This window comes from Emydura macquarii, unplaced genomic scaffold (genome assembly GCF_026122565.2).
Source record: "Emydura macquarii macquarii isolate MOO-44397 ecotype Brisbane River unplaced genomic scaffold, CSIRO-AGI_Emac_v2 contig_3470, whole genome shotgun sequence".
In the NCBI taxonomy this organism is placed as follows: Eukaryota; Metazoa; Chordata; order Testudines; family Chelidae; genus Emydura; species Emydura macquarii.
Window position 1 is genome coordinate 7,005,000 of NW_027133607.1, and position 24,163 is coordinate 7,029,162.

Genomic DNA, 24,163 nt, shown 5'->3' on the forward strand with positions numbered 1-24,163 from the left:
TGTGTGACCATTAATATTATCTACTCTCCCATGTGTACTGGGTAAGGTGATTTTTGGTCCTGCTGCAGTAGCTCTCCTCTGCATGTCTCCTGCCCAGAAATTAATCCTGTCCCCCCAGTCTTCCATCAGTTCTTTTCCTACCCAACTCCCCTCTGTTCAGTCCTTCAACCCCCATCAGTTCAGCCCCCCCCCCCACTTCATCGACTCCCACCGCCGTCAGTTCACCCTTCCAGCACTCATCCCATCTGCTCAGAACTCACCATCATACAGTTCCCCCACCCCAACAGCCTCCCCCCCCTCACTTCAGCCCCCCTTGCACTCCCCAGCCTCACCTCTGCTCCTTCGGGTTCTTCACCCTCCCCAGGTCTGGCGGGCTGCAGTGGGGTCCCCTCTCCCACTTCCCAGGCTGGCACCTGGGTTGGCTGACAGGCTTTCTAAGTAAAAATAAGCCTCACTTTTAGAACTCTCAAATGTCAGGATTTTTTTTTCAGTTAATTCAGTTGCATATTTGAGGGTTGGCCCCTCCCCTTCTTTATATATCACATGAAGTTTCTCTTCCCTGCTGGGGTGTAGCCACGCTGTCTCTCCTCCTCCCCACCACTTGCTAGCTTTGTTTATCTGAGATATAAGTGAATTCTCATTGTCTTTCCAAGTATTTTGGAATTTTCTCCGTGGTGGAGAAAGCATATTTCTTTTGTTTAGGGTGGGGTAACTCTGGAAACACATTTGTGTTGCGGATGAAAAAACATCCCGACATTTGAGAGTTCTATCACGAGATTGTGAGTCAGGCTTAATTTTACTGAGAAATTGTGACCAGTTCGCGAGAGGTGACATATCTGCCTCACTCATCTTGATTTTTCTGGTTAAAAATTCTATTTTTAGCTCTGAATTCCTTGACTAACACTTTCAAATGTAAGGCAAAGAGCGATCCTGGGTTGTAACTGAGATTAACAGCTCTGTAGGTTTTATCATACTGATGGGGCCTGTAACTCTCATCTCTGTGACAATCCAGGCCATATTAGCAGTTTTCATTGTACCAAGTGCCTTTTTTGTGCGTGTTCTTTTTAAATTTAAGAAGTTAAGCTGTGAGCCTCACTTAACGTGATTTGATAGGAGTTGTACAGAGACTCCTGGCTTAAAAGTAGGATGAGTGAATTTAGAATGCTACTTAGCTAATACAGCGACAAACATCCTACTATCAAACAGAAGCAAAGAAAAGATGCAGCCACTGATTGTGCAACAGTTCATTATCTGAACATCCTGTGGTTTTTAATATATAGAACCACAGAACTGTTCAGTTTCCTATCATTAATTTTCTCTGTTTGAAATGATATTGAACTGCAGCACCTATCCGTCTCCCTCTTTCCCCCAATAAAAATAAAACTACAACTAAAGGCCACATTCTGCTATCAATTGCACCAATGCAAACCCAGATTAATTTTGCTGAATGTAGTGGAATTACTTTGATTGCCACCATTTTAATTGGCAGCAGTCTGGCCTCAAGAACCCCTTCCCATGTTAGGGAAACGACATTTCTGTGTTGAGAGAAGCTCTGGATACTACTGTGAATGTTGCATATAAAAGAGAGCTGCAGTGAAGCAAATGGGTCATTATATTAAACTGGATCAAAGTCTTGTGTTTAACTGGAAGCAGACTGAGCTAATAAAAATTCAGTATTTAGTGCACAGTAAGGCCAGAGGAATTATGAATCCAGGCAGGACCGCAGAGGAGGAGATGATGAAAATCTTTATGATGAAACAGCAGCAGCTTATTTTCATGTCAACAAAAATAAAAGAATGAAAAATAAATAAATATAACCTGTATTTGCTCCTTCGAATGGAGGCTGTTCACCAGGGATCGCTTCATAGGTAAATGCCCTTGAAATACTAAATGACTTTCTGCTGCTCCATTGCCAACATATCATTACCATTTTGATGATCACACCAAAACACAATGCATTCACAGCCTTCTTGAGATCCCTGAACCGCTGTTTTGCATCAGATAACAAACACGCTTTATGATGACTCATTGCCCTCCAGAGATGTTAAACGCCATCTATTGAAGCATGAACATCGATGGTGATATATAAGAAACTTGTCCTCTCTTTCAAGGTCTTACACAACCTGGCTCTGGCTGACATAATGTATTCCATCATGTAACCTCCTCATTTTCATTAGCCTTATTGCACCATCTCAGTCTCCCACTCCCATCTCTCTGCCTTTTTCCATGTTAATCCATCCTTGTTCACAAGTCTCCATATTCAGGTCCGTCCTAAAGACTCACTTCTTCTATAATGCCCACAAGCAGTGAACCAAACCAAATACTTTGAAAAACAGACGGTTAGTCTTTCTCCTGGGATTCCCATTGTGTTCAGTACTTTCTGTTTCTAAGCTCTGTAGGGCAGGGACTGTCTTCATTTTGTGCCTCATACAGAACCAAGCACATTGCCAGTTTCTATCAGTAATAATTAGTAGTATAATGGTAAGTGAGGTCCTTTCTTGCGCATTTCTTGTGGTTGTCCAGTTAGAAGTTGGATTGTATAGTAGTTCCAGCAAGACATAGCGTGTGTGGGGCCATTTCCCTTTTCAGTAAAACAAGCTCTATTGTCCAGGGCTATCTCAGAGCTATTGTCAAGTTCACAAGGGTCCAATCCTGCAATGTGGCAAGAGAAGCTAATTTCCCTCAGTGCTGAAGGTTGAGAGTGCTCAGCAGCTTGGAGGATCAGCCCAGTGTCTAAATTGTATCCAACTAATTTCTTTGTCAGATGCTTTGAGATACGTTTGAATGGGAAAGGCACTAGATAAAAGCCAATTCTGCTCTCTTATCTCCATACAAAGGAGAACCAATGACTGGAGTTCACATTAGATAGTTATTGTACCACTAGGCCCCCGAAGAGGCTTCATAAACCTTCTGCTATCAGGCTTTTGCTCAGATGGAGGAGTAAACAAAAGCTGATCTAGTGAATGCAGCAGCAACAATCAAATATTGACTTAATAGGGAAGAGTGCAAGAGTCCTGAGAAAGGGTATTGGATATAAAGAGAGAGGAGAAAGAAAGTTCACAGTGTGTTTGTAAAGCAACACATGAGACAGTGCAAAGTGGGGAGGCACAAAGCTGTTAGTTCCGGGACACCCAATGTTTTGTGACGCTGAGGGGCAGGAAAGGCAATTGGTCAGGAGTCAAAGTGAGGCATCTAGTAATAGAGCCTGCCTTTCTGTATAGATAGTTTTAAACCAAACTAAAGGAATACACCTGTATGTTTCCTTGTTTTTTGACAGCCCCTAGGAGGTGAATTGACTCACTAGTTTCAAAAAACTGAGCTGATCAATTTTGTCCTCCTGCAGTTACAATCAGAGGTGGACTTTGAACCACATATAATTCTCCTCATTGTAGCTTCTTAAAACGAGCTGTGGCTAAAGTCTGCAGGGGAAGGGAATGAGAAGGGTGACAATGGAAATAGGATTTCTGGATTCAGATGCTGTAACTCAACATACATAGTTTTTAACAAAAAAAAATAAGGATTTGTTGCCAGCCATTACTGGTTTATCTGTCCAATCTCTTCATCCAACCTCATCCTTCTTTATTTGATTATTATGTCTGCTGGGTCATGTGTATATATATTAATGGAGTGGGGTAGTGGATTGAGCTGTCTGTCAAGATATTTGTTGTGCATGTTAAATGATGTGGTGATACTCAGAGCATGGGAGAGGGGCTTTTTTAAATAAATATTCTAAGCATCCATACCACACTCATAACTGTGGGATCTGAGCACTTTCCTTGATGTAAACTTTGGGCTTTTGGGCATTCCTTTTTAAAGTAAAAATGGCCCGGTTACTCCAGGATCTATGCACATTAAAGCCTCTTGTTTTGCATGCGACACTCTAGGAGGGTTTTTTTTTCTGTAAGCATTAACACATTAAAATCAAAGTGTTTAAAGGATCAGGAACTGTAAGGAGATACTGGGTTACTGGACCACTTTGAGTCATCGCTTTCATGAAGGGGCAGAGCATGTGGCTGGACGTTAGTTTTAGTTTTCATACACTAAGGCTGATACTGTTGGCTGTACTTAGGCAAAGTCCTGGCAGGTGGGCGGTGATTTGTCCCACAACAGTTCTGTGTCAGCACACCTCACTTATGACTTTCAACCTGTTGCTCCTCTACATTTGGTTCTTCTCCGATTTGCCTCTGAATCTAAATCCTGTCCTGCAGCACACCCTGCTATTCTAGTCTTAAGTTCATTTTGCACAGAAACAGCAATATGTATTAACTTGGGTCAATTAATGTGGGGTTTTTGTGATCTAGAGATGGGTATGTCTAAACTGCCGCTGGGAGTGAGCCTTTCATCCCAGGTAGACAGTCTCGCGTTCGCAGGACTTGTGCTAGCACACTAAAAATAACTGCGTGGACTTTGTGGCACTGGCTCAGGCTAGACACTCAAGCTCCGATCCAGGGGAATGGGTGGTCTAAGCTCAGGTGCAGTGTCCGAACTGCTATTTTTAGGGTGCTAGCACGAGCCCCGCTGATGCAAATCTGTCTGCCCAGCCTGGGAGGCTCACTTCAAGCTGCAGCGTAGACCTTCTTCCCTGTATCGCCTTAAGGAGTGTGTGTTAGACCACCAAAATAACGTGTGACATCAGCCAGGATTTGAATCCAGGGTTGCAAAGGGAATGGCTAGTGCTCTTAAACTCCTGTGCTGAGATCTTTAGACACAGCAATATGTCCTGAGGTTAGAATAGTCTCCCTCAAGTTCCTCTCTTTTGTCAGCTGCTTTTTTAGTCTTCACATGATTGGAACATTGTTTTTCTTTATCGTCAAGACTACATTGAAAACCTGGTCATGTTACAGGACGTTGTCATGTCTTTTTAAAGACACATACAATTTTTCAATGGAGCATCCATCAGTCTATCCAAAACAAAAAAAAGCAAGGGAAAAATATTAGCCATGTTGTTGATGAAACAGAATGGAGGATGCGATATGCAGCAATATATCTATTGAACAAAAGCAGAAGAAAATGAACTGTATTATTTCTCACTCACTGGTTCTGTCGGTGATTGAGGCATTTCAGAGAACAACCAGGAAAATAATAGGTTACTTTCACAATGGTAGAAGTTTAACAAATGCTCAATCATTCTTCCTACATCATTGCTGTCATTGGTGAGAGCTTTAGTCTATGATATTGATGCCTTGCTTCATTCTTATTGCCGTATTCTTTTCAGATTCAATCTGTCTTCGATGGACCACTAAACATTTCAATTTGCTACCTGTAGAGTCGGATTGAAATGCTTGGGCTAAAATGAGAGAGAAATGATTTTGGGTGAGACGTAAGGCTGAGGGCTTCACGGCTCTATGTATAAGGCACTGCATACATTGAAATCTTTTGATAAGACACACGTTTACTTGTGAATGTCTCATAGCTGTGTGTGGTGCTAGGCAATTCGAGGGTGCTTATAAGTAAAAATGTTCTCGGTTGAATACTGATTAGCCCCCTTTGTGTTGTGTGGAACTCTGAATCCATATTAACCTGACATAGACTTTCTATTACATGGTTGTGTTTTAATGGCCATAGGGCTTGCCTAAACCTTGGTTGTATTTAGTGCCCTTGAAAGAACTTGGTATACACTAACAAGAAAAGTTCCAGAGAGGTAGCTGTGTTAGTCTGTATGTAGCAAAAACAACGAGAGTCCTTACATCTGACAAAGTGGGTTACAGCCCACGAAAGCTTATGCCTGCAGAAATTAAATTTGTTAGTCTTTAAAGTGCTACAGGACTCTCGTTGTTTTTACTAACAAGTAAGGGGTGTGTTAAAGATGGAAACGCAATGGATAGGCTAATAATCAATTGGTAGTAATTAGTAACTGTTCGCATCTAATCTTTCTAATACAAGGGGTTAGTCTGTTTCTATTGTGTCTTCCATCTTAGGATCCCAAAGCATTTGACAAATGTTAATGAATTTCACTTCACTACACCCCCGTGAGTTTTTAAGGATTAGTTATCCCTGTTTTATGAATGGAGAAACGGAAGCACAAGGATTAAATAACTTGCTGTAGGTCAGTGGCATAGGTAGGAATATAATTCATATCTCCTGACTCCCACTCCTGTTATCTAATCTACCTAGTGTTGGTAAATTGTATAGTCAATTGCTTGATCGCACTTCGGTTCATTATGAAAAAATATTCAAGAAACCAAATAACTAATATCCGTCAGGCTTATTGCTAAAAGTCAATAATAATGTAGTACAGGAAAAAAGATTCAATACAATACCAGTTTCCGGGACGCTGTCTTATGCAATATTGTTAAATTCAGCTTACACAGAAGGCTTGCTTCCAAAGTGACACATTTCAGGTAGAAGTGTTTATAGGATGATTTTACAAGTTACAAAACTCTTTACACATCACTCAAATCTAATCTATCAGTTTGTACCAGTTCCTTACCTTGTTGTTATGTACCTTTACCTTCCTTATGTTTCTTTTGGATACTAGCATTCCAGGTACTGGTCCATGAAGGTACCTCCCCAGCTTGTATCAGAGCAGAATAGTAATTTTGCCTTTGACAAATTTCTTGTTTTCTATTGCAAAAACTGACTTCAGGACTGCAAAGTGTTATGAGATACTTAGCATAAATGAACAGGATTATAGAAAGACTCACACCAATTGAGGCTACCTAGTTGCTAGAAATATAGCTACAATTTGAATGTGATTTGTGTCTCAACAAACTGCGTAAGCAACAATACATAAACAACACAACTAAAATTAATACATCTTGCAATGCGAGCAAAGCTTTAAATGTATCTTCTACCCAAGTGTGGGAAATCAATGTTTTAAGATCCCCATCATGAATAAGGTAAGTCAAGGCTTGTTTTTGCCTTGTGCATGTTGTTGCTAATTTGAATAATATGTGTGTCTTGTCAGTTTAATAATATTTTTAAATGTAAGGTAAGTCGGTCAATATGCATATTAAAAACTGATAGATACTTTTTATTTTTACCGTGTTACTGGGGTTCACTTTGTAGTATGGATTTATTCTGAAAACCTGGGATAGGCATTGTTATAGTGTGTCCCAGGGGCATAGCTATTGGTGGGGATGGTTGGGCCATGGCCCACCCACTTTGAAAGCAGGCCCACCCAAGCTCCGCTAAAGCTACCTTCACAACTAGAGCTTTCTCAGCTGGTTGCTTCCCAAACTACCTGCTTCCAGTCATGTGATCGGAAGCAGGACGTTTGGGAAGCCACTGGCTGAGAATCATTAAGGTGCCCAATGCTCCAGTTGCCCTTGGTGCATCAGGCAGCTTAGTTTGTTGGCCAGTGGCTTTCCCAAACTTCCTGCTTCCGATCACGTGACCAGAAGCAGGAAGTTTGGGAAGTGCTTGTTTATCGGCAGGCCCACCCGTGTCAGCCACAGGCCCTGCCAAAAAATCACATCTGGCTACGTCCCTGGTGTGTCTCACATTGTTACATACGTGAGTAAAACAAAAATTTGGAGTAGGCACGTTACAGACAAGGTTTCCAAACATGTTTCTTGTAATTAGTTACAATACAGTATTGTCCATTCATATTATAGGTCACCATTACTGCTGATTGTCGCCATCTGGTAAATTTAACTGGATAGGAGACGAGTGGCTAGCTTTGTCTCATTGTGCAGGTTCAAGCCATCATAGCCACATACATGCATCGTGATGTCAAAAACATTGCGTCAGCACACGTATTGATATCCCTTAATGGACTGACAAGCTGTATGTAGTGTCCTTTCGGTGTGCATTGCTGAGTGATGCACCAGCAGCAGAGGTAGATTCAGATGTTCCATGTAGATGAGATTCTCTCTTCCAGCTAATGTACTGAATGGACAGTAGCTACTTTATTAAATATGGTTGTGTTAAGATTCAATATGGGTCAAGATACCTTAAAATAATATACATAGAATCAGACCATGTGCATGATTGTTTTGAATAACATGAGTCTCAGTTAGGATGTGATGTCACTGACCCTAATTATGAATTGTGCTAAAGGGGATTTGTTTGCATATTTAACACATTGCCAATTCACCCTAGTTTTGTTATACACTGAGGACAATTCCACCTAGCTAAACGCTTTTCATTTATGATGTATGGTCATTTTGCTTTTCCAATATTTCCTAATGAACTGGTTATGACGGTTAATACATAATTTCCATAAGCAGTATAAATAATTTCTATACTGACCTGGTTTTCCCTTGCCTTCACATTGTTTACTGCAATTGGTTCATTAATTTTTACTTGTTTGATTAAACAGCTTAGCAATGTCATGCGTATTGTACACCGGCTACCGTTCTTCAGTAACCAGGCCCTCGATACCATGAATCATGGGTTTAGAGCAGTGATGTGCAAACTTTTCCAGTCACCCCCCCACCACCATTAATGGAATCTGTCCACACACTCCCTCCATTACTGCACAGCCAAGGCTTCCTCAGCAGCGGAGCTTGGGCTGCAAGCAGAGCTGGAGGGATGTGCTGGGGCTAGAGGCAGAGCTGGTATGGGGGCGGTGCGGGAATGAGGACAGATCTGGGTTGGCGTTAGGGGTGGAGCAGGACTGGGGGCGGAGCTGTGCCTGGAGGCAGAACAGGACTGGGGGCTGAATAGGGTTGGGGGGTCTGGGGGTAGGGCAGAGCTGGAAGTGTTTTGCTCCCTCCCTGCCCCCCATGGGAACTGGCTCGGGCCTGGAGGCAGAGCAGGACTGGGGGCAGTGTGAGGCTGGGGCCTAGCTGGTCTGTGGGAGGACCAGGGCTGAAAGCGTGGTGCTTCCCCCCCACCCCTTGTGGGGCCTGGCCCGGGCCCTGCCACACTCTCCCCCCCAACCTCCAGGGGCAGGGCCCGCCTCACAATTTGGGAACCACTGGTTTAGAGACTTTGCACTGCCTGATGCTTAAAATAGTTAATACGTTTTATAGTCTTGAAACAGAACCAATAATTTCATCTAAACTTTGGAGTCTACTAGTTTGAAAGGTACCCAACAATGGAATAGTCTTCTGTCCAGCCATTTCTGGTGCCCATTCCTGATAAATAAGGTTAAGAGTTTGTCACGGTTATTTTTAGTAAAAGTCACAGACAGGTCACAGGCAATAAACAAAAATTCACAGGAGCCCTGACCTGTCCTTGACTTTTACTAAAAATAACGGGAGGAGAGAGGGCAGGAATGACACCTAGATTCCCATGGGAGGGGACTGACAGCCACAGCCCAGCCCCACTGCAGCTATGGGTCGTGGGCACGCAGCTCCGGCTCCAGCACCAGCTGAAGCCGTGAGGGATAGGGGGCGCACAGCCCCAGCTCCAACCAAAGCCGTGGGTCAGGGATGCACAGGCCTTGTCTGCCCCTGCCACAGACATCTGAAGCCACAGTGACAGAGGTCTAATAAAGTCACGGAATCCGTGACTTCCCTGACCTTCATGACTAAATCGTATCCTTCCTGATAAGATGCTATTATATTAATTAACAAAGAAGCATACAAGGACACGTAGGCTTTTTACACACACAACAAATTTAGACATACTCCAATGAGAGAGATTTAAAACTACAGGTATATGCACAAACTCACTTTGCTTAATGTACAGTGTAAATAACAGTTAAACTGGCCAAGCTAGTGGTCTTTATAATGTCTCTATGGTCGATTGCATACTCAGTTGTCCTAATATAGTAGATTGAAGTGTCGCTGGCCAGTCTGTTATTTATAATGCACTATATCTTTTCTATTTCTGAAACCTGGAGGTTTCTTCACTGTACACTGATTATTCCGGTGTCTCCGGTCTGTGGGATGCATTCTTAAACTGCTCAAGCTGGTTAACATGCTACGTTTTTGTTTCATGTTTCGCTTGTTTTCAATAACCCAAACTTATACCCAAATTAACTTAGTTTATTTAAAATATTATAGGGACTAAGTCATTTATTAGACAAGCTATTCTTTGGTACAGCACATGTTGGAAGAATGACCTGTTTTTTAACTCTTTAATTATTTTTTTCTTTGTTAAAATATATCTTTGCTCTCATTTTTCCGATCTTTAGCAACCCCTTCCCTCCCAACCCCTCCCCATGTGTTAGATGCATTTGTAGATTTTGCATAGACATTGATTTTTACTTCCTTAACCTGCATGTTACTAGTTTCCTTAATAAATATAGTACTTGACTGCTAAGAAAAATGCTTAGTATCTTCTGTCAGAAGATGTATTGTTCTCCCATCTTGAGCAATCTGATTTAGCAAGATAGATAGCAACAGGATTTTTACTCAAGCTTTTTAGAGATAATTTGTTCATGATAGCAATTCAAATTTTATAAAATATTTGAAAGCATCAAATTTTATGACCAAAACTTTTCTTTAAATATAGCACAGAAAAAATAGAGTATAAAATCGAAGTAAAATAAAGTTTAAATGCAGACTTATGCTAACATTTTGGGGTTAATAAATGTATGATATTAGGTAGAAATCTGTTGAAATTTGTTTGGTTAGCTTTAACATTTTGCAATATTACCAGACATAATATATATTATTATGTCTTTAAACAATTTGACTATAACATGCTTATAACTATATTTTAATATTTAATAAAGGTGCAAGCAAGTTTTTAAAAACCTAAACGTTATGATTTTATTAATAAATTGTCAATTGCATTAATGTTGAGGTTTTTCTCTGGCAGTTTTTTCCTTTGAACAAAAAGTCTTCAATTAATAAATAAATTAAAACAAAAACAAGTTTTTTGTTTGCGGTTGAATTATTTATTGAGACAGAAATATATGTATGTATATTTATAACCGAGGCCTTTTTGAGCTTTGCACAAAAACATTGAATAGGTATTATGAGATGATGGCTATAACCCAACCATAAAATAGTGTGATACTACTAATATTTTTGTTGTTTTTATTTATTATATTCAGGCCATGTAACTGCTAAATATATATACAATATAATTTTATAGTGATATTGTGTGCCTAATACACATTAATACATGTGATGTGAATAATACATGTTGATGTGATGTATATATATAATAGCCCAGCATATATTGGTCAACACCACCAATTCTGTGGCCACCGTCACCAGAGTGTCTGAGTGCTTCCCAAGCATTATAGCAATGACAAACTCTCTTTCCTTTCTCCTAGCCTATAAGAGAAATAACTTGATTAATTACAGAGGGCATGAGAGTGAGGATGGTGTGTTGTGGGTCTGAGTCTCTATCTAAGAGATGAGTTTTGCAATTAGTTCTGAATGTGGTACCTTTTAATCACAGGATCATTTTTCCTCCCGTGGCTGCCAAAGAATTCACTCCCCAGATTCTCAAAGCCGTGTAGCAGCAAGGAAGTTGGATTTCCTTGTGGTCTTCATGAGAACCTGGGAGAATGAATGTGGAGAACGGAGCAAGTAAGGGAGGAGCAGAGTTACCTCTGCTGCTGTAATCCTGCCACCAGACTGGTAGTCCCTCATGGGGCTGCAGTGGGGAGAGGTTAAAAAGATAGGAATAAGGAGGGGTGGGTGGAAACTAGGCTTGATGTCATCCTTTTCCTGGTAATGACAGCAGATATGTGATAGATAGATATTGAAGGAGCGTGACTTGTCTCAGAACAACTTTGCTCTTTTTTCCTTTTAAGTGCATAATGGTGCTTGTGAAGAGGAGATTGAAGTTCTCTCCATGTCCATATAACAGAACAAGGAATAGCAGTCTGAGTTTCCCGCAAGTGTCACCAATATTTCTGTCCCTGAGCTGCGGTGGGGTGGGGTCCAGTCCAGTCTCTTTAGCCCATTCAGTCTTTGGTCTTGCTGGCAGTCCCAACGGAAGGGATGCCACTTAATAATAAATAGGATGGTGCCTTGTGTGATGTGGACATTTGTTTCTTAGGAAATTAACTAAGGAGTCAGCTCACTCGAGCTATAGAACATCCAATGGGTGTCGTTCCTTTCACTCAGCACCAAGCTGGGATGGATTCAAACCAGTGCCCCAGAACTTAAAAGCTCTCTATCTTGTTATCAATCTCCTGAGACATCAGCCCTCCCAGGACTTTTAAAAATCTTAATTGGTCTCTTGATAGAAGTTGTTTGTAAAAATTTGTCATGGTAATAATATCCAAACTATCCTGGACATGGATCATCCTGCTCTGTGTTTATTTCTATTGGGTGAGCATGGCATTACCAGTTAAAATGTTGGGTTTGCTTTTATTTATCAGCACGTGAGATTACCAAAGTGCTGGCCCTGTGAAGGGAAGGTAATTTTGTTTATCTTTAAATGGATATTTCTCTCTTACATGCATTAGTATAGACATCTCAGAGGCAAACCTTTAGCCAGTTTTAGCCCACATTAGACATACTTCTATTTTTTCATCTATTTTGTTATGCCTACAGTATGTCTGTTTAATAACTGTATGAAGAACAATAAAATGAAATCAGAACTAAATAAGTGGCTTTGAATTCAGGGAATTCAGTCTCAGAGAAGCTTCTTCAGTATTTGTAAATTATTGCTTTGTTGCTGATATTGAATTAATGTAGTTCAAAATTTTCCCCCTTTGGTTTTTAAAACTTTCCATTTACTTACTCCAGCATATGTATCTCACTGACATCATATCTCTTAGCTGTTCACTCCACTTGTCAGCCCTACTCTCCTTTCTTTACCTTCTCATAACCTGACCAGTGTTATGCAAAAACCTTCTCCATGTTAACTCCCTCCATTTGTTAGTCTCCTAGGAACAGAGGAATTGCCACACTGGATGAGATCAATAGTCTGTCTAAGCCGGTACCCTCTCTCCAATAGTGCCCAACACCAGACATGTCAGAGAAGGATATAAGCTCCTCGTAGTAGGAAATAGGCGAGATCCTCGTATCATTCTCATTTCATATCTCATCAGAAAACAGTTTTCTCTTTGTTGCTCTCTCCCCCTCTGCCTTTGTAGCTCTGTGAAGCATTATGGGCAATAGTTTGTGTGTAAACCCACTATACAAGTGAAGTTGCATTGTAGTTGAGATTGTGAATTATTTGTGGCAGATTGGACTGTTATGTTCCTCCTAACTGGATGTTGTTTACCGTTTGCCTCAAAACATTCATGTTGTTTGAGCTCATTCTTTCAGATGAGGGAAAGATGATACCCGGGGAGATCCTCCTCCCCAAGAAGCTGGGTTACTCCCTCCACAGCATTTCCAGGTGGCCTCCGGGAGCAATGGACCATAGAAGCTATACATTATGGCACCATGACAAAAGAACATAGCAGACTGTCTGTTGGACAAAACAAATAAAAGCAGTCACCTTTTGATTCCTATCCCATCCCAGCAGAATAATGCCATCAGTTGAAAGAAAATTATGGACTTCACTCTGAAATATTATCTATAGAATGCTTGCTTCATTTGTTCTAGATCAATATTTTCCTACTTGCTAGAAGCCATGCAGAAATTAGGCCTTTAATTCTGAAACCTGCTTCTCTTTGAGTTTCTTTAATAAACTCTTGTAATTTATGGACTGTATTTTACATCGGTTTCCCCTTCTTCACATCCCCCAGGGCTTGTACTTGCCAGCTAAGAAGAAATGAGATATCGAGTTATTATTATTCTTGATTAAGTCAGTAAAATCCATTTGTCTTGTTAAGCAAGTAGCTCCATTTGGCATGTTGTGCAATCCCAGATTTTACAGTTGAGGGGGAAAATTAATACCCAAGACAATGATTAATTGTTAGAAAATCAGAATTGGCTATCCAGTACTTCGAGTGAGGAACGCTTCCTTGTAGCTGTACTGTACAGTTAGGTCTGTGCAGTGTAACCAAAATGACATTTTGATGTGTACTTTCAAATTATTAAGTGATGATTAGTCTGATCATTGAAGAATATTTGTCATTTTTACACGACAGAAATCACCTCCCCCCACGCCCCACCCCCCAATAGTGTCAATGTGAAAAGTAGGCAATGAGCTGGAAATGATGCAGATGAGAACTGAAGTGTTGTGGCAGGACTGTGTGAAAGAATCCTGTGCATGACACCATTTTGCACTATACCTGACTCTGTGATCATTCCCAATAGCATGAATTTCACCTCAATATCACACTGTATCAGTCTGGTTTGTGGATGTGCTGCCCGTGTGTCATTTCAGAAAACAGTCCAAGTGAAACAGCACTATCCAAATTTCAAACCTCAGCTGTGAATTTCCTAACTTCCGTGCCAGTAAATATTCAGTCTTGGTACTGGATTCACAACATTCCTTTTGTTGAATAACCGGCAGTTTTTCAAAGACGAGGTGGGTGAGGTGATATCTTTTATTGGACCAACTTCTGTTGGTGAGAGAGAGAAGCTTTCAAGCTACACAGAGCTCTGTGAAAAGTCCTCAGAGTGTCACAGCTAAATACACCAACGTAAGTTGGTCCAATAAAAGATATTACCTCACCCACCTTGTCTCTCTCTTATCCTGGGACTGACATGGCTACAGCACTGCATACAGCTGTGGTATTGCAGGCCAATAAAAACCACATACATCCTGCCCCTCCCTTTAGTGACACCTCTCCTGAGCACCACAGCAGTAACCCCTGAGTCCTAACGAGCTGCTGCCTGTGGCAAGAATTGTATTTCGTTTGTTGGTAAACCAGTGTATGTTGTTCAGATATTTCATAATGTAGATCAGGATCCAGATTTAGAATACCTCAAAGGTAGGCAGTGTTTAGATCAGAGATTTTGGGTTAGACCCATAATAAAGATAGGGCTCATTTGCACAAGTCAGATCCAGACTTGAATGCCAAACCCTCGTTAGTCAGGTGTCAGACTTTAGGATCTTATGGGGAAGTACAAAGCTGTTCTGCTAACTCATCCTGACAGGCAGACCAGGTGGGTCTCTTTAGCTTCAGCTTGGATATATAGGGTACAGCCACACTGCAAAAAAAGACCTATGGCAACAAGTCTCAGAGCCCAGGTGAACTGCCCTGAGTGCATGGGCTTGCACCTGGGACTAAAAATAGCAGAGTAGACATTCCCGTTTGGGCTGCAGCCTGGGCTCTGAAACCTGGTAAGGGGGGAGTGCAGGGGAAGAGGATGCTTGACTGGGGAAGCCCTGGGTCCAGAGAGATAATGAAGGAGCTTGGGCTAAGCTTTTAGTGTTTGTTGGTATACTATTGTCTCAGGGCTTTGGTCCTTCAGTGAAGAATAAAGGCAAAAACATGAGGAGGCAGCTAAGGTCTTGCACCAGGACCTAGAGTGTGTATGTGAAGGGAATGGGGGATTGAAAGTTAATGCAGGACTCTGCCCGTATACACACACCCTTCCTCCCAGCCTTCCATGTTGTTTGGGTCTCTGATTAATAAATAATATGAATCCCCTGCATCCTGTAAGCATAGGATATGTCTACGCTGCAATTAAAAAACCTGTTGCATCAAGCCTCAGAGCCCAGATCAGTTGACTCAAGTTCACAGGGCTAAAAATAGCAGTGTAGGCAATTCATATTAAGGCTGGAGCCTCCCCCATTGTGGGGTGTCAGAGCCTGGGGTCCAGCCTGAGTTTGAATATCTGCACTGCTATTTTACTGCTCCTCAGCCTGAACCCCGCGAACCCATGTCAGCGGATCTGGGCCAGCCACAGACATGCCCCGGATCTTGGATTGCAGTGTAGCCGTACCTACAGGCATTTGGAACGTGTGCTGTAAATGTAGTGAACAGAGGTATAAAGGCAATCATTTTCGAGAAAACTGCAGGAAACTAAAGCAGTTCCTCTGTTTGAGGACCCCCTGTTGCTCTGCTGTCATTTTAAGCATCTTACCTGCCTCGCACACAGAACTTTTTAAACTCTGACAAAAGTATGGCTAAGTTAATGGTTTCCCGTGAAGCTGGTAATTGAGGACAGAAACACTTAGTGTTGGAATTGAAATTCAGCAGAGAGCAAAATAGAGAGCATTCATTATTTTAAAGGTAAATAACCAGCAAAAGGAGAAACTATATCAAAACAAGAAATGCCTTCCTGCCCCTTCTTTTTACACTTTCTGTGAGTCTGTTCTGTAGGGGATCCAATTACAGAGCAAATGGAGGATGGCTGGAACTGGTAATTCATTAAGGACATTTTTCCTGTCTCAGTATTAATGGTGTAGCCTTAGGCTTGGATGCAGGCAAGAAGCCTGCAGCCTGGCCTGCTTTCTGCATGATGATTAAGAGAGGCAGCCTTACTTTGCACATTTATCTGGTGCTCCATCACCTTGCAATTTAGGGCGTTCTCTGTGCTCACAGGAGCTTATTATATACAGATAGACGTTACAATATAACCAAGTATGAGGCTTTTTATTTTATTTTATTTTTACCCTCTGGGATTCTCAAATTGTCGTTTAAAGGGCCATCATCAAGGATGACAGCTCCAAAATTCAATCTAGTTTAATAATAATAGTGTTGTTCTCTTAGCTTTTTTCAGGATCATGAGGCAAGATATATGGCTCTCTAAAGAGAGGGATACAATGCTGTTAAAATCCAGCATTGCTGAAGATTCCCAGTACTGAAGATTTCTGCTCCCAGGATTGTGTTTTGGGCATATTTCCAATCAGTAAATCCCAGAGGGTCGTTCAAAGTGCCAGTGTTCCAGTGGTCACCATCAACACCCTCTATTAAATAGCCCCAGCAACAGCTCGAGCCTTCAATCTCCTGACTCCGCATTTGGGGAAGGAGTCTGTCCTTTAATTATTGTACTTGTTGTCTGCATAGTAGCATGTTTTCAATGTATTCAGCTTTTCCTACAAGGAATACTTATCTTCCCAACCCTTGTGTCCTTTTCTAATAAACCGTTCAAGATTCCTTCCCCTTCATTAATTAATAACATTTGAATGGTTTTGGTCTCTGTGATACTGGCAGACCAGTGCCAGCTCATGCCAAGGTCCTTAGGTCTCAACTGAACACGGACAAATACATGTCTGGAAGCAGTCTGGTTCACCTGTGTTAGTATCGCTAAGATAGGTGTTCAGACTATAGAGGAATGTGTTTAGTGTTTAGACTTTATTGAATGTTTGTGAGTTGCTGCATACATTAGTCTCACTTATAACATCTGCATTCCATGTAGCAGTGGTCCCAAACTGTGCCACGCTTCCTGCCCTGCTCCACCCCCAGGCTAATTCTGACCCCAGCCTTGCCCCTCTCCCAACCCAATTCAACCTCTAGGCCTAGGCCAGCCACCATGGGTGCAGGGAGGGAGAGCCCTGCTTCCCACTCTGCCCCCCCCCCCCCCCCCCACCAGACCAGCTCCATTTCCAACCCTGTTCAGCCCCACTCCTGTTCTGCCTCCAGGCCAGATCTGCCCCCAACCCCGCTCCATCCCCTGTTCTGCTCTGAGCCCTTCTCTGTCCTCATTCCTTCTCTTCCTCCAGACCAGCTCCTCCCCAATCCCCAGTTCTGCCCCCCAGCTCTGCTTCAGCCTAAGCTTTGCTGCTGAGGAAGCCGTGGCTGAGCAGTAATGGAGGAGGGCCCGGACAGATTCCGTTAATGGCAAAGGGGGGGCATGATGGGAAGAGTTTGCGCACCACTGCCGTAAAGTGAGGTAAAACTTAAGCATTTGTATTTAAGCCTCTGAGACTGAGGAAATCATCAGGCAGAAGAGAGATATTAACTAGTGTAAAGTGTTGATCTGCAGCAGAAGGTGTTACATCCTGGTGGACGAGGCAGGCCCATTGACACCAGATGGACTATTGTGGAATATTAAAGAGAACAAAAGACTTTATTCTGCTCCCACCCCTGTGAAGAGGCGTCATGCAAGTGAATTCCTCCCATCAGCTGAATTTGCAGCTCAGAGCACACATAGTCTGGGGGAAAGGGAATAAAAACCCCTACAAGAAGGAACTGGATCTCTCTGCTGCTTGGACTATGGGGGGCGGGGGCAAGGTTTCCTAAACATAAGCAAGGGATGGAGCTAAGCTGTTTTCAATGGTGGCAGATGACAAAACAAGGAGCAATGGTCTCAAATTGCAGTTGGGGAGGTCTTAGGATGGATATTAGGAAAAACTTTTTCACTAGGAGGGTGGAGAAGCACTGGAATGGGTTACCTAGGGAGGTGGTGGAATCTCCATCCTTAGAGGTTTTTAAGATCTGGCTTGACAAAACCCTGGCTGGGATCATTTAGTTGGGGTTGGTCCTGCATTGAGCAGAAGGTTGGACTAGATACCTCCTGAGGTCCCTTCCAACCCTAATCTTCTATGATCCCCAGTTGCTTAGCTTAGGTTAGCCTTAAAGAACATATAGGGCTTATTATAGAAGCTTCTAACTCGTGTATATACGTTTACCTGCTTTAACCTTGTAAGTAACTCATTTCTTTTTCCTAGTAATAAATCTTTAGATAGTTTATTGTAGGACTGGGTACAAGCATTGTCTTGGTGTGAGATCTAAGGTGTAATTGACCTGGGGTAGTTGACTGGCCTTTTGGGACAGAGAGTAACCTAAATATTGGTGTGATTTTTGGTATACGGAACCATCAGAAAGGTAGTCTTATCTGGGTGGTGAGACAGATTGGAGCATCCAAGGTGACTGTCTCTGATTCCCTGTTCAGACTGTTGTAGTGCTTGAAGAGTTTATACCTGATAATTGGTTGGTAAATCTAAGTATTGAACTCTCAGACAGTTTGGGGTGTGTGCCGTGCCTCTTAACAGTCTGTCCTGAGCTTGGTACTCATGCTCTTGAGCCATTGCAGGACAGCTTGTCAGTCTCCTCCTATGAGCCCAGGGCTTCTCAGCTTCCTGCTCCATGGAAAGGATTCGGTGCAGTCAGCTCTTAAAGCAAAGTATTGCTGGCTTTGCTCTTTTAGACTTTGTCCTGGAATGGTGAGGCAACCTCGCAGCTGTAAGAAGTCAAGATATGGCCTATAACGGTTACATAACCTAATTCAAGGGTGTGCTTTCTCACACTGCCAGTAAGGACTGGTTTTGAGATGTCTCATTATTTGGGAGAATTTATTATCTCTATTTAGAACAAACAAACTAAACGTGTTATTTAGATATCTTCTCCCGCCCACCAGAATTAAAACAAGTTTGTGTTGCTATTGCACAAGGTGTGTTCACCTTGTTTCTCATGTCCCTCTCCGACCTGGTCTGCAGCAGCTGAGGATCTGGCCCAGTGGCTTTAATGAAGCCATGTTGATTCACATCAGTTGGGATTCTGGCCCGTATGTATCACAGCAGATCGTTACTGCCAACTCACTTGCCTTCCTGCCCGCAGAACTGAGGATACAATTTTAATGGCTTTTTCATATTCCATAAGTTTGTCTTTCCATAGAAAGGCTGTACCCAAAAGTCTCCCTGGCTGTACTACAAGGGGAATACCATTTATTCAGACATAGCTGAGCAGAGGAGGAAATTGAGGGATCAGCGGAAGTCTTGACCATTGGACTGTAGCAGCAGATTCACTGTGTTTCAGTGAAGCACAAAGCTTGTGTTTGTAAGGGAATGATTACCCGACTTGTCTAAATGCTCTTTATCTGTTCAGTGCCTCTCCCTCTGAGCATAGCCTAAAGCATCATGAGATTATTGCCGGCATAGTTAGCGATATTCTGCCTGTTGATTCATTGTGAGGTCTTGTGCAGGTACAGCACTTAGAAAAGCGGTGCCTTCAACAACAAACACCATATAAATATTAACAAATAACACTGTTACCTAGAAAAATTTGATAAGAGGAGTCACTGTTGCTTCAAAACCAAAAGGATTTCTAGACAAATTCTAGGGAGCTCACTTAACTTTGATGGTCTCTTCTACTGCCTTACAAGGATACCCATATGGCATCTGGATTTGATTCTGTTTTGGAGGCAGTTTAAATGACTTGGCTTTGCATCCTTTGACACCATGGTATACTTCCAAATGGTCCTTTACTTGAACAGTACTACCCAGAATTTGACCTTAATCTTTGAAAAACAGGTATCCTCTAACAAACTTCATGCTGGCACAATTCGCCCTTGAGAATCATAGTGCCAAGTTTGCACACTGTATCCTGCAGCCATCCAAAGGACACATTAGAGACTCAGCCATTTCTCTCCAATTGAAACTGCATTTCTGAAACTCAAATGGAAACCATTAAACAGGGAAAACCTTTTTGCCTTATAGGAGTGGATTTCATATCAATTTGCTGTGTTCTTAGATTCGTGCTGTAATACAGAATCTCTGTCCATCCTGTTTATTGTCCAGTCACCATGGTATTTAAGCCCTTTTCCCAGTGCCAGTTGGCACATCAACACCTTCTAAATGGTGATAGTTTAAACCCTTTTGTCAGTACAGGAAACCATGGAAGCTGGAGGTGGGAAAACGTCTATTAGATCATGCATCCTATCTCTCTGCCAGTGCGGGGTTGCTGTTTGTTATATGTATTATGGTAATACACAAAGGCCTCAACCACCACTGAGGCTTGCTGTGCGAGGCACTGTGCATACACATAGTAAGAGAGTCCCGGCCCCCAGGAGCCTGCATAGGCTAGAGGGACAAGCGGTAGGAGAAAGTATTATTTTCTCTGTTTTACAGATTGAGAACTAAAGCAGAGTGAGAGAAAGGGATTGATCCCATGCAGCACTGAGCACCGTGGCTCTGCTCCGCCGAACTGCTTCAACTTCTGTTCAACTTTAATCAGGTGATTTAGGATTGAACTCAGGAACTGAACCCAGATCCCCTGAGTCCCAGTTCTGTGCCTTAACTAGAAACTCATCCATGCTCTCAATGAATCAGTTCCTACCTTATATTTTTTAATGTTTTGTCCAGCCTCGTTTTTTTGTGTCAGGAACCAATTGAATTGAATATATTCCGAAAAAAGATGCCGATTTCAAAAGGGAATAGCACTATTGTTAAGCCATGATTTAGGTAATTAAGTGTTCCTGTCACCATCCAGCCTTTTGATAGGGCTTTCAAACGCTGCCTTTATTGATAATAAAACTACCGCAGTAAACAGAGGTGATAACCGTTGGACTATTTAACACAACATCATGGGATTTTAGAGGTCAAGGAAAAAAGGAAAAAAATCCATGAACTATCAACATTTTTACCAGTGTGTTACTGGAAGATCAATGTAGAATTTTGCCACTGATCACAATGTAAAATAGCACATAATATCACTGCTCCAAATTGCCCCAAATTGTTGCATTTTAAACCAAGCCAGCTTTGTTTAAGTAATGGCTCCACCACAAAAACTCTGTTTCCTTGACTGGGTTATTACTATGTGAATGTCTTATCAAGAAAAATGAATTTATGTCCGTCTGAGTTGCAGCTTTATATGTATTATTTAAGAGCACTGTTAACCTCTCCCTAGGTCAATGATAATCTACTTGCAGATTGCTTTTATTCTTATTCCTTAGAGAATATGATTCCTTTTTTATGAGTATTATTTATAAGCCAAATGTTACTTTAGCATTTACATGAATGCTAATGAATTATTAAAATGTTTAGGAATTCATGTATTTCCAGTTTACTGTATGAAAGTTGTCAAATCTTCATTGAGGGTTTTATTGCAAGTTGGAGGCAGCATGCTTTGGTGACGTATGTGGAGTGAGCTGTTGCTTCTCATTCCATTCTCTGACAGATGGATGTTTGCATCTCAGAAATTGCCTCTATCCATGTGTCACCTTTAAGGATCAGAGCTGAGACGTATTTCCAGAGCATGATGAGTAGCTTGTACGAGTGCTACCCATGCTGTACCTGTCCTTTGGGTAATCAGATGTCTTTAGTTTCCAGGGCTATCAGCGTGGAGCTCTGCCCTGGATCTGTTTTCATTTTTTTGTCCCCCGTGGTTTGTTGATTTCTGGCCCCTCGGTCACCTGATCAGGCAAGCCTTTCATTGCTTGGATGGGTTTTGTCCACCAATCCCAGCTATCAGACAGGCTGGCACCTTTCCCTGGCATTAAATTCACCCAGTGGTTCAGTTGTTAAGGCAGCAGCCTGTGTAATTCCACCTGAAACCAGATGCCACCGCTGTGACTGTGTTGATAGTATATTTCTCCCCTCCAACTTGATATAAATCGGGGTAGAAGAGGAGTATTTTTAAAAAATATCTTGACAGTTGTGAGTGTGATCTGGTGAAGTGCTGGGTAATGGGGGTTGTAAAGAGCAGAAAACTTCTCAGGAGACACTCAGCATCTCACAGACTCTGCAAGGTCTGTGGTGTGGCCCCCCATCATTATTCTGCTCCTGACGATAGATGCAACCATTAGGCATTGCTTTGACTTAATGCAGTGGTTCCTTTCTATTTTTGATTTCTGTTCTGTGCGGATGAAACACCTTGCATTGCGCTACCATCCTGGCATAGCATGACAGAGAGCAGCACACACGTACGACTGGAGCTAACAGCCAGCTTGTGCACCGCTGCAAATAAAAGTCTATGCTGTTCTTGACCTCTTCCAGTTTTACATTGTGCATTAAGGTTCTCCTAGTGTCTCTTCCTTCAATGGTTTTTTAGGTTGATTTTAGCTCCTCTGTATCCCATTTTGAATTTGCTCTGAAATGCCGCTTTTCTTGTTGCTCAGCAGAGCAGCACCGAGTGAGAAGGAGCCAGAGCTAAAGTCAATACTTATCACTTTTTCATTAGGCCTTAAAACGTTACATTAAAAATTTATTGCTGCACAGTTGGTGGAGGAGAATGCAGGGAAGGGGAGGTTCCGTAAATCCTTGGTTAACAATGTCCTGATCTTTCTGCAGGTGCAAGTGATTCTTCCACAAAATCAGTAGCTTTCCTGAGCTTTGTGTGTAGAAGGATTTTGGTTGTGTTTGTGTAACGTGCAGGATCTTGGTTAATGAATTCAATTCTCAGATCATGTGTAAAGAGCATTAATTAGGGTTGATGGATAAAATTTTTAAACGTGACATAGGCTTCAAAGTGACTCAATCCCTTTTGAAAATGAAAGTTAGGTTCCTTAAGTATTTGCAAAAATGTATTCAATGTCTGTGCCAGTTGAAAGGTTGTAGGGTGCAAAGGCAAGGAAAAGTCTCAGGGAAATAGTAGTAGTAATAATACAGCAATTAATAATACAACAAGTAGTTTATGGCATATTTTAGGCAAAGATCTCAAAGCTCTTTAAAGACAATAAGGGCCTTGTTCTGTGATGTGATGACCACTCTCCAGTGGGATTTGAGGCCACTTATCACCTCTGATAAGAAGCATTCAGCAAAGATAGATGAGTTTTAACATCCTGTTTTACAAATAGAAAAGCAGAAGCAGAGAGGTTGTGACTAGCCAGTTGTCACACATCTGGTCACTAGCAGGGCTGGGAATGGAACCCAGAATTCCGGACTCTTGATTCCACACTTGACGCTCTAGATCACACTCGGTGGATTTAATTCCAGATATTTCTGAGATTCTGCTCTATAGGTAATTTACAGAGAGTTGTTGAATTCAATATTTTAAATAGGATTGGAAAGCATAGCAGATGATGAGGAAGGAAGGCTATTATATTCACCAGGGCTGGTGTATTCTCCTACACCAATGTATTCTTCTACACTGCTGGTTCGTCTGGAAATGAATTTGGGGTTCCCCTAATGTAAACAGGGAAGGGAGTGCCTCTCTCACTCTAAATGTCTTAATTTTGGAAAGTTTATTAAAATAATTTTGAAAGAGTTTTTTTTAACAGATATGTCTGAGGTCAGCCCATGCCTTTTTTTTTTTTCTTACTGAGTGATTTCCATTAGGGGGATTGGTAAAAGCAACATAGTTTATTGAATGTTTATTTAATAGACACTTTTATTCCAGATGAGTTCTAAGCACAACCAATCCAATCAAGAGGAAAATGCATTGTGTATTCTCTGACTGTTGGAACCTCACCCTTGGGGAAATACTGACCCCAGCTTTTGACTGAGCCTCCATTTTTGTCTCTGCAATACTTGCAGGTGCAGATTAGTACATTTAGGCACCTCTCTCCCTAACTGCACTGGCAAAACAGGTCCATAGCGATATAAGCAGCCTAAATTGCACTCACCATAAAATTGGAGGCCAGTGTTTGAAAATCTGGCGCTAAAATCTGCTATTCAGCTTGTGTGCTGAGATTGTTGCCTATCATGCCAACCAATATAGTATGATTGATGAGTGACAGGTGATAGACCACTTGATATGATTCTATTCATTCCCTCTGAAGCATCTGGCATTGGCCATTGTCAGAAGACAGCATACTGGTCTAGATGAACCATTGGTCTGACCCAGCCTGCCCGTTCTTATATTCTTATTTCTTGTGCTCCCCTTGCCTGTCTGTGTTCGTTTGTTCTGTCTCGT

At 41.9% G+C, this 24,163-nt stretch overlaps 1 protein-coding gene across 5 annotated transcripts in view; it reads left to right on the forward strand.

The window, feature by feature from the left end:
• EXOC4 (exocyst complex component 4) overlaps nt 1-24,163 on the forward strand; it is a 542,063-nt gene that overhangs the window by 290,886 nt on the left and 227,014 nt on the right. The window contains exon 11 of one of the 5 annotated variants that reach the window (XM_067534928.1): nt 16,361-16,747. The exons of 3 other annotated variants lie outside the window; for them this stretch is intronic. In XM_067534928.1, the coding sequence (XP_067391029.1) occupies nt 16,361-16,400 (40 nt within the window). In that variant the 3' untranslated portion in view covers nt 16,401-16,747. Of the gene's footprint in view, nt 1-13,073; nt 14,263-16,360; nt 16,748-24,163 lie in introns of those variants that run through there. One more of the 5 variants, XM_067534929.1, reaches the window with a different exon arrangement.